This window comes from Coturnix japonica, unplaced genomic scaffold (assembly GCF_054131305.1).
Source record: "Coturnix japonica strain WE unplaced genomic scaffold, WE-NBRP24 Scf075, whole genome shotgun sequence".
NCBI lineage: Eukaryota > Metazoa > Chordata > Aves > Galliformes > Phasianidae > Coturnix > Coturnix japonica.
Genome location: NW_028188978.1, coordinates 495,271 through 511,333, shown reverse-complemented (window position 1 = coordinate 511,333; position 16,063 = coordinate 495,271). Strand labels below are relative to the sequence as shown.

The window sequence follows — 16,063 nt, the reverse complement described above, 5'->3', positions numbered from 1 at the left end:
GAGCCAGGCTGAGCTCCCTTGTCCACATCACCGCTGCAGTCCTTGGAGCTCTCTGTTGGATGGGGTCAACAAGGCCTTGGTTGAGTCTCCAAGACCCCAGTGTGGTCTCCCAGTCTCCAATAGGGTCTCTGAAGCCTTGATTGGGTTTCTGAGTCACTACAGGTTTCTCCAAGCCTTGGTTGGGTCTCTGACCCTCTGGAGTGGGGGTCCCCAAGCACTGTGTGGGTTCTCTGAGCACTTCTTCTTTTCTCTTCCCCTCAGTGGGGATTCTCTGCTGCAACATTTGCCATTATGCTCTCATACAGGGAAGGAGATGGGGAAATAATTCCCTTCCCATGTGGGAACATCCCCAGCCCTGCAGGAATCCAGCTGAACTCGAGCATTTCAGCAACCTTTGCTCTCCTGGAGCTTTGTTTTGGGAGCAGTTGTTGTTCAGCTGCTGTTTTGTCACGTCTGAGTGTTTGTCTCCATTTCTCAGGAAGTTCCCTGCAGTAATGAAACGTCTTTTGCTCCAGATCTGATTCCACCATCTGCACTGCTGTCATTAGAACTGAAACCTCTAACTTTGCATCAAGAAACAGATTGCACCGATCCAACCAAATGGAAAACATTAGAGAAGAAAATAAAGGCCGAGTTGCACCGGCGTTGCCTTTAAAAGACGAACGGAGCAGTTAACCACAGAATGCTTTTCTAGATGAAATTGTATCTCCTTCCCTTCAGAGAGTGCTGTTTCCTGGAGCAGCAGCACCGTGGGTTCCTGGCACAGCGCTGCTCCTCTCGGGGCTGCTCCTTCCAGGAAGGGAAGGTCAGAGCTGCACGGCCGCCCCGCTGTTCCCGGATGCTGCTTTGCCATCTGCTGCGCTGCAGCACGTCGGTCACTGCCAGCCCCAAGCAAAGGGCAGCAGCAGCGTTAACTCTGGAGCGGAATGAGGGCTGTCTCTGTGGTGCTGCTCAGGGGAAGGGGAATACCACTCCAGTGGTGGTTGCTTGGTTGGGTTGAGGGCATTACAGAACTCCTTACAGAGCCAGGAGCAGCCTCTGCCCTGCAGCAGCTCAATGCGCCTTCTGCAAATGGCCAGTCTCCATCCCAAAATGCTCAGCCCTGCATGCATTGCTCCAGTAGCACATCCCTAGCCAGGCTTAGGCCGTGTTACTGTTGTACTTCTTGTGCTTTTGGAGCAGAAAGAGGAGTTTGTGTCTCCCCATTCCCAGAGCTGCCCGGACACCAGGGTGAATTCACTCATTGCTTTTGGTGGTGAATGCTCTCTGTTAGTGTGAGGGGAACAGAACGACAGGGCACCCAGCAGAAGGAGTTAAAATCAGATGGACAGAGCTCTTTATTGCAAATTCCAAAGTAAAAAGATGTACAGTACAAAGGAACTCAATGTTCAGACACGGAGCGCCCGTCCCACTGCTCTCCCTGGAGGCATTCCTCCTCCCTCCCACCCCAGCCAGTTTCCATCCTCCTCTTTTCTTCATGTAAAACAGCAGAGAATAAAACCCGGAGGTGATGGGGGGAGAAACAGTGTTCAGACCAAGCTGGGAGCAGAGTGAAGGCACCAACCTTAACCAAACAGAGACCTGCAAATATTAGATATCTGATGAATAATTTGGACCAAAACTCCTCTAGGAGCATTGATTATTACAAAGCCCTTTGCCTTGCAACAACTCCAAGTTAGATCCTAACCCCAGGAGAAGCAAAGTACAGAGCTTGTGTGCATCTCAAACCTCATCCCCCTTAGGGGCCAGGCAGCGACGCCATGCAGCAGAACCTTGGGGGGATTCTACAGTCCTATGGCCCTGTGCCATGCGTGGGTTCGGTCCTCATTGCCCCTTTGTTACCAGATGTGGGATCTGAGCTCCTGGAGCAAAGAGGTGATCCTGTAGGAAGTGCCCAACGGATGGGAGATGGGCAACCATCCTTGGTTGGGTGTCTCTTGCTCTGGAGCTGTCCAGCCACATCGATGCTGCACAACCAAGGGCAGGGAGTGCTGGGGATGTGGGCAGGTGATGCCCCGTGACCACCGAGCTCATCCCCAGGGACGTCCCCACTGTGGCACAGGACAGAGCTCCCATCAGGAGAGGACAGATCTTTGTAACCCCAACATCTGCGGTCATCGTGTTAACATGGAACCAAACCAAAGCAGACCTTGGAGGAAGGATGGAGAGGACAACCAGGCAAATAACTGGGACACTGAGACAACCCGACCTTGTACAGTGAAAAGGGTAACATTTATTTTATTGTCTTTTGGCTTATAGTAACGTAATCCTTAATCATGTTGGGTAAGATCATTATGAGCCACCATGCAATTTCTAATACACTAATCTTCACTATTGATCTTTTACAGCTTTAACAATTTTTTTTTTCTTTTTTCTTTTTTTTTTTTTTTTGCGGCGGAAAATTAAATAATCCAAACTCGGGTGTGGCCTCTAACATCATGGTTTTATTTTAATTTCTCTTTTTCTTGTTGTTGTTCAACATTGGCTTCTATACTGTTAAAAAAAGGTGAACAGGAAAAGTGAATAAGCAGCTTGGATTGGTATTTCCTTTTTTGCCCTTCCCCTCTGCTCTTTTACACAGTAACAAATGAACCGAAAAGGGAGGACTTGGACACGGGGGGAGGGAAAAGAGCTACTTGCTGTAGTCTTGGCTTTTTGGCTACGTCCTTTCCATCGACAACAACACCCTCAGCTTTGTTCCCATAACTCTGAATCTGGAATATAAATCCCATGTACACCTTTGACTTCAGACACCAACGTCCTTCATGCTTTTGGACCAAAGTTTCCCCTCTGCCCTTGGCTTCACCCAGTGAAGACGTCCAGAAACGCAGATCCATTGGCTGCAGTGGCTGATGGCACCGTCTGCCCCAAGCAGGAAACAAAGAGGTTGAGAACATACCAAAATACCCCAGACCGTCCTTTCAGCCAAAGAACAGTGGAAGAAACCCTTCGTTCCTGTTCCCTTGCCACCAACAAACGCCACCATCGACCTCTCACGTTTATTACGGATCTAATGCTTTAAAAAAATAAATATATATACAGAGTTTGGAGGGGTTTCCCTTCGAAGGAATTGAGTAGCTGAATGGGATTGCCAGCATGAACGCTAATAATGCACCAAGCTTCACCTGCGAGTCAATAGCCCAGCTTAAGAACAATTATGAAGTTTAGCCAAATCTTGCATAGAAGTGGTCAACTTATTGCACATTGGAACCCAAAAATATATACTTTTGCTGTTGCAAAGACCATTTGCAATAAAGCTTTTTTTTTTTTTTGTCGTTTAAATCTATTTTTTGGGAAGGGTGGGGGTAGAGGTTTTTTGTTTTTTCTTTCTTTGGAGGACATTTCCTGGCTATCTAAAGTCTAAGGAAAACAGAAAGATATTAAAAAAATAAAAATAAACATGGACAATGGCATAAGCCAGAAGCCATTCTATTATTTTCGTAGATCTTTGTATTTACAAAAAGGCATGCTGATAAAATAAAATGGTATATTACAGTATTTATAATATTCTCTTAAAAAGTTCAACCACACTTTTCAGCTATTTTTTATTTATTTATTTATTTTCTCTTGTGCTGTTTACAACGTAGCCTGTACATATGTATGTTTTCTCTGTTTTATTATACATCATATCCTAGGAGCAACTGGGGCAAAGAGCTGACGGGGTAGAAAAGGTTCCTCGCCATGTTCCTGGGGCGGCAGAATGGCTCCATGGCCATCGTGGTGGGCACAGCGCTGGGCACCCTGCGTGGGCCATGAGATGATGCCCAGCCTCTGTCCTCCTGCTACCGCCAGGTCCTGGTTCTCCCACTCTTTGGGGTCCCCTTGGTTTGGCCCTCAGCCATCACTGCCCTTCCTACCCTGGAAGAAAACCCATCCTGGCCCTGAAGAATGAACCTCCACTGAGCGGTGGTTGGGTGCCGAGGACGCTGCGGTCATTAGGGAAAAGGAAAAGAAAAAGAAACGTTGGAACTTCTCCTCTGTGGCATTGGTTGCTGCTGCAGCGAGAAGACTAGGCAAGAGGTAGCTCTGATTCCTACCCACCCTGCAGGGCCGTTCGAGTTCACCACTCGATGGAAGTGGAAGAAATGGGAAGGAGGTGAAGGCACCTGGCGCCCGGCTCTCCCCCTGCACCCCCGGGCTGGTGCTTTCCCACTGACCACGGGCATGTGCTGCCTTTTGTTTGCAACAAAAGGGGAAAAAAAAAACCAAACCAAAACAAAACAATAAAGACAAATCCAGAACAACCAACCGACAACAGAATAAACACAAGAAAAACCCACTATGGCTACGGAAGCAAGAAAACCAAACAGTGCTGCGCCAACACACAGTGCTGATGGAGGAGCAGAAGGGGCTGGGAGCTCCCAGCCATCCCCTCCACCTAACAGCCATGGCACAGCTGAGCGACATCCCCTTCCCCAGCCCTACTGGGGGGCTGTGTGCTGCCAGCTCCCCCTATCTCTACGGCCCTCAGCACTTATCCCTACATTATAAAACAAAACAAGTGTGTCTACGCTGCAGGATGGAGGCAGAGTCGTAATTAACGCTAACGACAGCTATTGCAGGATACAAATCAACGTGCTGACCGGTATTCGAGCCCTAGATTTTGGTTTTACAGTGACAAGAGTAGAACAAGCCATTCCCAGTTCCTAACATCTCCCCCCTTAGACTGGGTCCAGAGCAGCATCGAGTTGAGTTCTATTAACGGTGTGCAAAAAAGATGGCTGGATGGAAAAGAAAGACACGTCGTCAAACATACACACACGGATTTCATCTGCTTATTTCATTTCTTTTTTTGTTTGTCTGTTTGGTTTGTTTCTTACTGGCAGGTCTATGAAAGATTGCTGAGAACGGGTCAGTACCGGTGAAGGGCACAATTATTGTTAATCTCCCAATACAGTGTACGGTAAGTCAGTGGAGTGCCTCGAATTTATGGCTTAACACACTGCTGTGGACAGATTATTGAGTGTCTTGTGGTTTAATGGTTCCTCATGCATGGTTCCTGGTCACGGCATGCCATCATGCAAATCGTTTCTATGCATTGAACGAGCACTTTTATTTTTGGGGGGCTCAGCCTGAGCTGGTTCCAGGCTGAAGGTTCCCGATTACCCCATCTCCCAAACCAAGTAAAGCCCATGTAGAAAGTAGAATGCAGATAATAAATATCAAATAAACTTATGACAATTAATCAGATGGCATGGGCTAAATGGGTGGTTCGTTTCTGGTTGTTTGTTTTTTTTTTGTCATTTCGCTTGTTTTTGCTTTTTTTTTTTTCATTTTTTTGTAATTTTTGCTTTGTTTCGCTGCTTAACTAAATGCAAATCTACTTTTGCATGAACAAAACCCCTTAACGTCGTGACTTCTGGGTTTTCTTTCAACAATAACCAACAAAATGGGAAAATAAAATCCATTTTTTTGGCTGCTTTGGAAAAATATATGAATCCCAGCAGCGGGTTTTATTTCTGTGTGTGTGTTTGTGTGTCTGTGTGTGTTTTATTTTGCTTGTTTGTCCTAAGTTGCATTGACTGATGTGGAACATGCAGTATCCACCTGCCCGAACAATAGAAAATCCATATTTTTTTCCTTTTTTTTTTTTAAATCTCCCCTGTTTTGATTTAAATGTTTGTTCACAGGGGTCCTTCAAACAGGCGGAAGGTCACTGCTTTAAGATGCAACGCTGTCACACAGGAAAGCAGACTATGTTTGGTATAAGATCTTCAGGTTAAGTGTCTCCACAGCTGTTCTGTATGGATATATTTCACCAAGTTTGTAAACAATCTTTATTATTTTATTTTCTTCTCCGCTTGCAAATATAGATATATATTTATTTTCTCCTAGGTTTGTCCAATCCCAGCGTTCTGTCTGTCTCAACACTTGGATTCCCTGACCTCTTTTTGCCTTTTCACCCTTTCCCTTCTTCCCTCCTCCGCCCGCTGCTGCTTCTCCTTCTCGGGTTTGGTGACGCTGTCGTAGGACGGCAGCGATGCGGTGGAGGGCGTCCCTTCCTTCTTCTCCCTGTTTGCTCCTCCATTCTCCATTTTGGTGGGGAGGGGTCTTCGGCTGATGAACCCCCGCCTCGCCAACCGTGACCTGTAAGCCCTCTGCAACACCACAGCTGAGACCTCCTCCTGCTTGCGCCGCAGCGTGGTGGTGATGGGCTCGTAAGACACTTTGGAAGGGTTGGAAGCCACAAACCTTTCCTCCATCTGTTGTCTCAGTATATCCAGCTCTCCGCTGTCCCCCAGGACGCGTTTGGTGAAGGCAAACAGGATGTCTAAACAGTGGATCCTATCTCCACTTACCATAGGGAGGTCCATGGCAATGAGTTCGATGGTGTTGGGCTTTGGGACGCGTAGAGGATGTTCCAAAGCATCAGCAAAGTCTGCCAGCTTGCTGTACTCTATGAACTGCGTGGCATCGGGGTCGAACTTCTCCCAGATCTCATAGAAGGTCTCGAAGTCGTCCTCGCTCAGCGGGTCCGCGCTCTCCTCCGTCGCCACACTGAAGTTCTCCAGGATGATGGCGATGTACATGTTGACCACGATCAGGAAGGAGATGATGATGTAGCTCACAAAGAAAAATATTCCCACTGAGGGGTTCCCGCAGTCCCCCTTAAAGCCGCTCCCAGGGTGCTCCTTATCCAGGTCGCAGTCTGGAGGCCGGTTAAGGATGGGCAGCAAGAGGCCATCCCAGCCGGCCGATGTCGTGATCTGGAACAAGCAGATCATGCTGTTGCCAAAGGTCTCAAAGTTGAACATGTCGTCAATGCCAGCCTCGTGCTTGACGTAGGCAAAGTTGGACATGCCAAAGATGGAGAAGATGAACATGACCAGGAACAGCAAGAGGCCAATGTTGAACAAGGCAGGCAAAGACATCATTAAGGCAAAAAGCAAGGTGCGGATCCCTTTGGCTCCTTTGATCAAACGCAGGATACGTCCAATACGAGCCAGGCGGATGACTCGGAAGAGAGTGGGGGACACAAAATACTTCTCGATGATTTCAGCCAGGAACATTCCTGAAGAAGAAGAAAAGGGTTGGGTTTTGTCAGCATGTTTGAGCCACCCAGGTTTAAACGACCTGTAAATTGCATTTGTATAACTTGTATTTGTGAAGTTACAAGCATCTCATAGATTAGCCACTAAAAACAAAAAGACTTCTTGGAGGAAACTGCTCAATTCGATATTTAACCAACAATATTTAACAGAAAGCAAGAGTGCAAATCACATGCTGATGTAGGAAGCGCTGCAATGCTATTTTCAGTGGTTGGTAAGCATTATCACATTCCAAGGAGGCGAGTAAAAAGTCTGCTTTTAAAGATAAGGAGAGTGATTGTCGAGTGTTTTACTCCATGCAACTGGAAATGAATGCCAGAACAGAGGGAGGAAGGCAGGCAAGTAGGGCCTCTGAGCTGCCAAACTCTGCCATGGGTGAAAAGAGAAGCCAGAAGTCCGGGTACCTACAGCTTCTCTTTGAACACACCCTCTCTGCAAACACTAAGAAAGAAAAATGGGTGTTACACTCACCCACAATGGACAGAATCACAACCACAAAGTCAAAGATGTTCCACCCAATGGTGAAGTAGTAGTGCCGCAAGGCGAACATCTTCAGCACGCACTCGCAGGTGAAGAAGATGACAAACACAAAGTTGATCCAGTAGAGGATATCCTCCATCTGCTTGCTCTGCGTGTCCGTCTCCACCATCATGGTCACCATGTTGAGGCAGATGAGCATCATGATGACGATGTCAAATGCTTGTTGGGTGACAAAGTCAAAGACAGCTCCCTGAATGCGGTTCTGTGCAACAGGAGAAAGGCCGTGAGCCAAACACATTGGAATAAAAGTCTCCTTCAGAAGCCTGTTCTGCATTTTTTTCCCTTTCTAATGTACTCACCAAAGGTCGGGGAATTGGCTTTTGAGGCTTCTTGGAGCCCAGTTTTTTCATGGCATTGTAGTATTTCTTCTGTTCTTCTGTCATGAAAATATCTTGACCTCCAAAGTAAAGGGGCAAAAGGAAAACTGGTTACAATCAGTTCAAGCACCAGAAGGGAAAGGAAGAACACAGCAGCAAGTCATGAGGATACCTGCCATATGGCAAGTTGGTGGCAGCTATTTCAGACAGCAATAACTTACATTAATACCCAAGATGTACCAATTTTCCCTTAAAAAAAAAAAGGAATATATTTTTTTTCCCTATAGAGCTTTATTGTGTTCTACTCTTCCTCATCCCCTCAGTCTCACTTGTGGTAAACAGGCAGCAGTGGTGTCAGAGCTCTAACTAAAACTGATGCCATTTAGCAAGCGCTCCATGCACACAAAACCTTAGCTGTACTTCCAAGGAAGAAAAGCAGAGAGAGATACTGAAAATGACAGTGGCGAGGAAGACATCTTACTTCAAGCCTGTCTGCTTCAGACAAGGAAAAGCAAATGAAAAACCAAACACATGCAAATTCATGCAAGGGAGAAGCTCTATCTAGGCAGAGTTCTTATATAAAGTGTTGGGTTGCCTCAGTTTCGCAGTGGTTCTGCAGCTCTCAGCTCTAAGAGGGGTTGAACTGTGCTGGGGATGGAGCTTCTCGGCCTCAAGATGCAGAAAAACCCCATTGGCATAGAGAGCCAATGCTCCTCAAATGGGTGTTCACTTCAAGAGCAAACAGCGAGCACTTATCTTTTTCTTTTGTTGATTGAAGTTGTCAATGATGACACCAATGAACAAGTTCAGAGTGAAAAAGGAGCCGAAGATGATGAAGATAACAAAATATATGTACATGTAGATGTTGTCCTCGTACTTGGGTTGCTCTTCTTGCTGAATGGGAGATGAGAAGAGAAGGAAATGACGTTTCAAAGACATCTTACCCATGGAGTCAAAACGAGACCTTTTTTCTGTGTGTTTTTAGGCAATCTGGAGTTTCCCTGCCCCTAATACAGCAACCAAACAAATGCTCTTTTGGGGATTTGCTTCAGCATCTTTTAACTTCAACACAGTTAACACCAGCAAATGAAAAACCACGCTGTAAGGAAACGAAACACGCGATATAAACACAGCCCTACCATTTTTGCTCCTGATTTTAGGAAAGCAAAATAGCAGTGTGAGCTGCTGGGGGGGGGAGGAGGGGGTGAATCTGCTTGTGAGCATGCACTGTACCTTTCTGGAATCTACTGCTGCATACATGATGTCCATCCAGCCCTTGAATGTTGCCTAGTAAAGAAAACACACATTCTCTTAGACAAAAATCACTTGAAATAAAACCAAACAAGTCTGACTCGTGCCAGCTGTGTCACAATGGCACCCTTAATGTCTCTTATTAATAACCCACAAAGGAAAAGACCAATATTTAAAGTTAATATTAAGTAATACTTATGAGCAGGTTTACTGTCAGCCCATGGATGATTGGGTACAACCTTTAAAGAGTGGAATTGGGGCCACTTGTTGTGCTGGGAGACCCATATCAGGTCAATGGATGAACAATAAAACAGGGATTCTACCCCTAGCCCAAAGCAGGGTGGAACCTATGGGATGTTCTGTTGCACGGAGAGGGGGAAGCAGACAAAATACAGAAAATACATGAGAAAAAGCCACTCTTACCACTACTATGAAGGAGATGAAGGCAACACTTACAACTTGCAGAAGAGCCAGGTATCCTGCCCCAACGTTGTCAAAGTTGATTTTCACATTCTTCCATCGGATCTCAGTGGAGTTGGGCGGCATCAGCGCTTCGCAGTCCGTCTTGTTGTTGACAATGTCTATTTCAAAGCGCTCCTCAGACGTTTCATTAAAGCAGTAATGGTATTTCCCAGCAAACAGGTTAACCCCCATAATGCTGAAAATCAGCCAGAAGATAAGGCAGACCAACAAGACATTCATAATGGAAGGGATAGCGCCAACCAAGGCATTGACAACCACCTGTGTTGGAAGGGGTGGGAAAAAGTTTCAGTACAAAACACAAGGCAGGAGACAGCAAGCATCAATACAGCACTTTTTTGGGGGGGGAATAGGAGGTAAGGCCACGGACAGATCGGTGGCATTGACTCCATGCAGAAGTTAGCAGTGAACTTACTTCAAGCTGTGAAAAAAAACCATCATAAATCCACCTCTGGAACTCCATTTTCCAATTAGAACAGGGCGGAGTGTTGAATTTACTGGGTTTGGATTTGGATTGGTCACTTCTTTAGGCCAGCAATCGCTCTTTCCCATCATTTTAATCACCCAAAGAGAGATGCGGGCATTAATGAGCGAGGCTCAGTGATCTCATATTGGCTCCTGACTGCAGCCCACTCAGAGCTCATCTGAGGGTGCATTTGCTGATGCATTTGGTGGCTCTTGGCCTCCAGGGGCCCTTACGGCCATTCCCCACTGTCAAACAAGGCTGCGATGGCGTGGATGCCTGCTTCCAGCTCCCACCAAGGTCAGCACCCAACATGGTGCCAACTTCGATGGCAACGGGACCGAGGCAGAAGTGCTCTGTTTGCAAGGTCTCCGGGTGACTAAGCAAGGCCAACCGTGTCATCTCAGGCAGACAGCTGAGCATGCAGCTAGGCAGGCTCAAGAAGACAGAGAAGCCATGTTCCTCCCTCCAATGGCAGCGAACGCAAAGATGGCAGTGGGCACCATCCCCTAATTTTGAGACCACCACGTCCTTCAGCATCCCTTGCCACCACAGGAGCAAACTGAAGCTCCCAGGCTTTTACCAGAGTTAGGGCAGTAGGATTAAATCTTTTCTTATGTGCTCTTAATTCAGGTTCCTTTAATAGAAGAGCAGAATCTAAACTGTTTTAAACTCCTCTGCCTGAGCTTGGGCACACAGAGAGCAACACCACTGCAACACGACCCTGACCCACCAGGTCTGTTTGCTGTGTGTGCAATAAGCTCTGTATTGAGTGCCTGCCCTCCAACATGGAGAAAATCTGAAGAAAACAGCAATCCAGGCAATTAGCAGCAATGCAACAATTAGCAAATGACCTCATGACTTCATCCCCTGTCTGCATAGGGTTAAAAAGGCAAAGGTTAGAGCCAAGCACTAGAGATAACAAGGCTTTGCTTCCATTGTCCAAATGGGGTGCGCTCCAGCACAGCAACGTGCCTCTTTGTTCTAAGATGCTCCAGATATCCACTTCATCACATTGAAAGAAACCACTGTACCCTCCCAAAACAAATCTATAGGTCATTACGTGTTATTGCATGATGTTTCTGCACCACTGAAGGAGATCTGAGCGAAGGAACATGGCTTTTGTGCACGGACTGAACACCAGCAACTGACAAAAAGGCATGCATGTTTCACAGCACTACTTCCAGACTCCCTGAACAACTGAAGAGCAGAGCAGGCTCTTTAAAATGCAGATTACTACGGAGTAGAGAAAAGCAAAGAACTGCATTGCACGTTTCCTTTGCAAAGGCATTTCCAATCTCTGGCTCTGCAGGATGGTTCTGGCTTTACAGTGCGTCAGCACTCATCTTAAAATCAAAAAGAAAGGAAGAAAACCTTTGGTTTTTGGTAACTGATGGGATTCCAGGACATAGGATCCCATAGGACATACCCTCCACTTATTTTCTTCTGCGTGTTATTAACAGTGCTTCAATCCCAAATGGGAAATAAGATATCTATATATATAGGCACCAAAATACGGATATGAGTGGGAAAGCAGCAGAAGGCACTGAAATAATATCGAATCCTTTCAAATCCGGCTATCAATTTGAGGAAAGCTCGTTAAGTTCAATGCTTTGCTTGTGCTTCGTGTCACGGTGACAGGACAGGGGACCGTCAAAGCATGGTACAAGGGAGGGAGTGGAAAGGGAAAAAGCTTCGCTACCAGACAAGGCTTCCAGTCACCGCCAGACTGGATCGAGAACAACAAGGTGCAACAAGAGGAATTAAACCAAGGCCGTTTTTGCAAGCAGCCAAGCTCCCCACTGGTCCCTTCCTGGAGCCTCTCACCCCCCCTGCAATGCATTTTTGGCAGCCCCTCAGAGATTCTTCCCATCCAACCCCACCAAGAGGCGGCGGAGAGCCCGGGGTGGTTCGAATTCAGCTTCTTTGCACCTGGTGATTCTCCCTAGATAGAAGAATTACAGCTGAGAAGCCCCCTCGGATGCTAGAGGTCAAAGCCAGGCTCAATGAGAACAGCCAAGTGTTAACATCGTCTACAAACGGCACGTGGTTGGGGCCGGTCATTAATGTAATGAGGCAGCTGGATGCATTCTCCCTTTCTTAAGTGGGGAGTGCGCAGCGGTGGGCAGGGTGGGGGGACATCGACGGTCGAGGTGATCGAGTCAGCAGCTGCACCACATTTCTGATTGGAATTCTCTTTTCCACCCGTTTTGATCAGTTCTAGCATGCGTAAATAAAACCGCTCCACGGGCATGCAGAAGGATCAGCTGCTGATGGCATCTTACCCTCATCCCCTCAAATCGGGACAACGCTCTTAAAGGCCTCAAAGCTCTTAGGGTCCTAAGGGACTTTATGGCACCTAGTTCCGAGTAGCCCAGGGCATTAGCTATAAGGCTGACTAAAGAGACCTACACAGAAAATAGAAAAAGAAAAGAAAAAGAAGAAAAAAAAAAAAGGAAAAAAAAATAAGAAGAAAAAATAAAGAAGAAGAAGAAAGGAAAAGAAGAGGAAAAAAAAAAAAAAAAGGAAGAAAAAAATAAAAAAGAAAGGAAAAAGAGAAAGAAAAAGAAAAAAAAAAAGGTTCCAGACTGTTAGCACGAGTCCCCTAACCCTGATTGCCCAACCCCAGCTGCCAGCCTGGGCGGCCCCCATAGAGAAATACCGAAGACATGACACCAGCTGCCTACTTCACTTGACTGAAACGACCTGGAAGGAAATAATGCGGTTGAGAAAGGCAATAAGAAAAGAACATAAGGGAAAGAGAAGTGAGAGAGAGGCAGAGACACACAGACGGAGTAAAGGGGTCTGTCGGAAGGAAGAGCCCAAACGGATGACAAAAACCTTACCCTCGCCCTGTACTGTCTGCAGGATCCCAGCAGCTCCCATTAAATTAAGCCAGACAAATGTTAAAGGTACCTATGAGAAAGAATACAGATAAATACACACACTGCACCACCTGAGCTCCGTTTGTACAGCAAGCAGCCCAGCCGGCTTCTGGCAGAGATGGGAGCACCCAACGGAGGGCACACGGCCACTGATCCCAGCTCTGATGGCTCATAAACCCAAGCAGCATTGGGGAAACATCTCCAAGAGAAGGTGAGGGTAGATGAGCATCTTGCAGCTGGGTGGGATGCAGGATTACACGGTTGCTCAGGCTCTAATCCCAAAACGACGGCAGAACCGGGACTGGTTTGTTTTGGTCCCTCTTTCAATGCCACGAAGACAACCTGTGTCACAGCCTACAATCAATTCCAGGCTCCAGGCTCGTGAATTTAGGATGAGAGGTAACGGCCTCAAGTTGAACCAGGAGAGGGTCGGGTTGGATATTAGGAACAGTTTCCCCTCTGAAGGAGCCGTGATGCATTGGCACGAGCTGTGCAGGGACTGGCGGAGGCTCAGGAACCAGCTGGGGACATGGTTTAGTAGGGATGGATCAATGGTTGGCTGATGATTTTGGACACCTTTTCCAACCTCTGTGATTCTAGGAAGCATTTAGTAGCTTAGTAACAGGGATAGGATGACGGTTGGGCTGGATGACCTTGTAGGTCTTTTCCAACCTTGTGATTCCAAGATTCTATGGATCCCATCAATTCCTGGCTGCCTTTGGCCAACTGGTGCAGCCCAAGCTCTAACTGCATGGACTGAAATCTTGAGAGCATGGGGGCATCTCCTTTTGGAGCTGGCACGAGCCTTTAGGGCAGAGCTCCGATCCCCAGGTGAGCCCATGGGAAACTCTTTGGATTGCATTACGCATGATTTGGCCATACACAAACAGCACCTACAGACAGCAGCACCCCATCAGCACCCCACTACCTTCCATTTCTGGCTGGCATCACGTCACAGACACAGATAAGAACAGAAATGCCAATATTTTGTAAGGGAGAAAAAAAAAGAAGACATCAATATACAGCAACAAATAATGGAAAAACACGAGCCCTTCCTCTGTGTTTTGGTGGCGGTGTTTTGTTTCGATCCTATTTCCCAGTAGAGGGCATTTCCCATTTATCCTCCTCCTTTTTTAAAGCAGACATTGACGTGAAATTAATCACAAAGATGATCCTTACAAAACACCACAGATTCCAGGAAAAAAAATATCCAGGACCAGATTTCAAACACAAACACACACAGGGTGAATTCCTGTTCTCTGTCCTGGCCTTCACCAGCGGTGGAAAATCCTCTTCCCACCTGATATATGAGACCAAACCAAGGGCTCAAAGGGGAGTCAAGCAACACATGCACCATCTGACCTGAAGAATCAGCTGCTGGTATGATGAGTTGGAAAAGCTCTTTATCTCTGTGGGTTGATCACATCATCCAACACCACTACATGAGCTCTACACAACATGGTTAACGCCACCCAGGCAGCAGAACAGGGGCATAATTTCAATCTCTTTGGTAAAAGGGTGTTGGAAAGACACAGGCCTTGCCTTGCTTAACTCTGCGTCTACCTTGTGTTTCTTCTGTCTTTGCCTCAAAATGCTCCTAAATACCAAAATGGTCCCATACAAGACAGCAGGGCTCTTTGAGTTTTCCCATGTGGTTTTGGGTTATTTGTTTCTTCTTTTAAGGTAACACTGATTAAAAAAAAAAAGAAAACAAAACAAAACACCACGGGCATCCCCAGGGTTTAAATAAAAGCCCTCACGGAGCAAAACCAGCCTGCATGGGATAGGACCAAGGGCGGTGCAACCCTGGCACATCCACATCACGTCACGTTTGAAAGAGTGGACTTCGATAGCACAGAAAAGTGAGAACATATAAATTATGCTGGGAATGAGCAGAATGGGAAGGCTGACAAGGAATCAATCACCCACAGAAAGGGTGAGACCAACATCAAACAGTGTTCGGTCTTATGGTCTATGGATACAGAACCAGTTTTACTCCCTATATAACACAGAGACTTAAGGAATCCATGCTTTTAGAGCTTCTTCCCCTTGGGATAACGCCTCATTCCTGAGCGTGAACCTATAAGAACAGCAGGAAAAGGCTCTTTCAGCTTTCATGGGGCCTTTCCAGTGTTATTCTCTCGCACGCTCCAACAGAAGACACAGCAGGCGCCGATGTCAGACCAAAGGAATCCCAGATTGACTGAAAAGCAGAAGCCTTCATGATCACCCAGAACAAGACTTTGTCTTCACAAACACACCCAGCAAGCTTTGGGGATCAGAGGAGAGTTATTTGACAATGCTACCAAACCTGAAAAATAACATTCAAGAGCGTTGTTATGATGCAAAGTCTTATCCTCTATCTGTTACGGCTGCCACCGCGTGACTCCATTCAACCCCATTGACGTTGCATTAAAGAAGTTGGAAGTAAAAAGTGTTTAACAGCTACAGGATACTGTGCAGAGCTGAGGTTTCGTTGAGTAACATTCAGCTTTGGCTCATCCATTGCAACATCAGCTTATTTTACAGCTTTCAGCACCTCAAATCCCCATTTATTTATTTTTTTGTGGACAAAAACATGAAGATTTCCCATCTAGGGCAGCAAGCAAAGAGAAATTTACCCTAAGTACAGTGGATTCAGGCTCCTTGCATGGACCACCAGCTCCACATCCTGCAAATCTACCACCACGTTCAGTGCAATTTGTAAACGATGCTTTGCTCCTTCCCAACAGCTGGAATTCAACTCACAGCATGAGGACCATGAGTGCTATTTTTCTGCACCCCAAACAATTTTGCCTTGTGAAAATCTCCCCCCTCCACCTAAGAAGGAATAGGGAGGCTATGGCAGGTTCTCATGTTATCACAAGGCAGCAACAGAGCTATTTTCAAAGAAGAAGAGTTACTTCTTTGAGATGTGTGTAAGAAGCAAAGGTGTTATGGGGAGCAGATCTTTTCGTAAGAGAAAAAAATGCAATATAAATACATATATACATATAAAAAGTCAGTTTTCCACAGGAAATGTAGACATCCTGAGTCACTTCTGCCCCTGAATCCCAAGGATAGTTCCTCCACCTACTC

At 46.4% G+C, this 16,063-nt stretch overlaps 1 protein-coding gene across 13 annotated transcripts in view; it reads right to left on the bottom strand.

Moving 5' to 3' along the window:
- Positions 1 to 3,413: 3,413 nt before the first annotated feature.
- Positions 3,414 to 16,063, bottom strand: part of SCN8A (sodium voltage-gated channel alpha subunit 8) — a 57,274-nt gene continuing 44,624 nt past the window's right edge. For 10 of the 13 annotated variants that reach the window (XM_085534108.1, XM_085534106.1, XM_085534104.1 and 7 more), the window contains 7 exons: positions 12,386 to 12,508; positions 9,614 to 9,898; positions 9,140 to 9,193; positions 8,663 to 8,800; positions 7,889 to 7,993; positions 7,521 to 7,791; positions 3,414 to 7,012 (listed from right to left, as the gene is read on the bottom strand). In XM_085534108.1, coding sequence (XP_085390234.1) covers positions 5,865 to 7,012; positions 7,521 to 7,791; positions 7,889 to 7,993; positions 8,663 to 8,800; positions 9,140 to 9,193; positions 9,614 to 9,898; positions 12,386 to 12,508 — 2,124 coding nt within the window. In that variant the 3' untranslated portion in view covers positions 3,414 to 5,864. Of the gene's footprint in view, positions 7,013 to 7,520; positions 7,792 to 7,888; positions 7,994 to 8,662; positions 8,801 to 9,139; positions 9,194 to 9,613; positions 9,899 to 12,385; positions 12,509 to 12,946; positions 13,017 to 16,063 lie in introns of those variants that run through there. The other 3 variants (XR_014941368.1, XR_014941369.1, XM_085534109.1) reach the window with 2 other exon arrangements.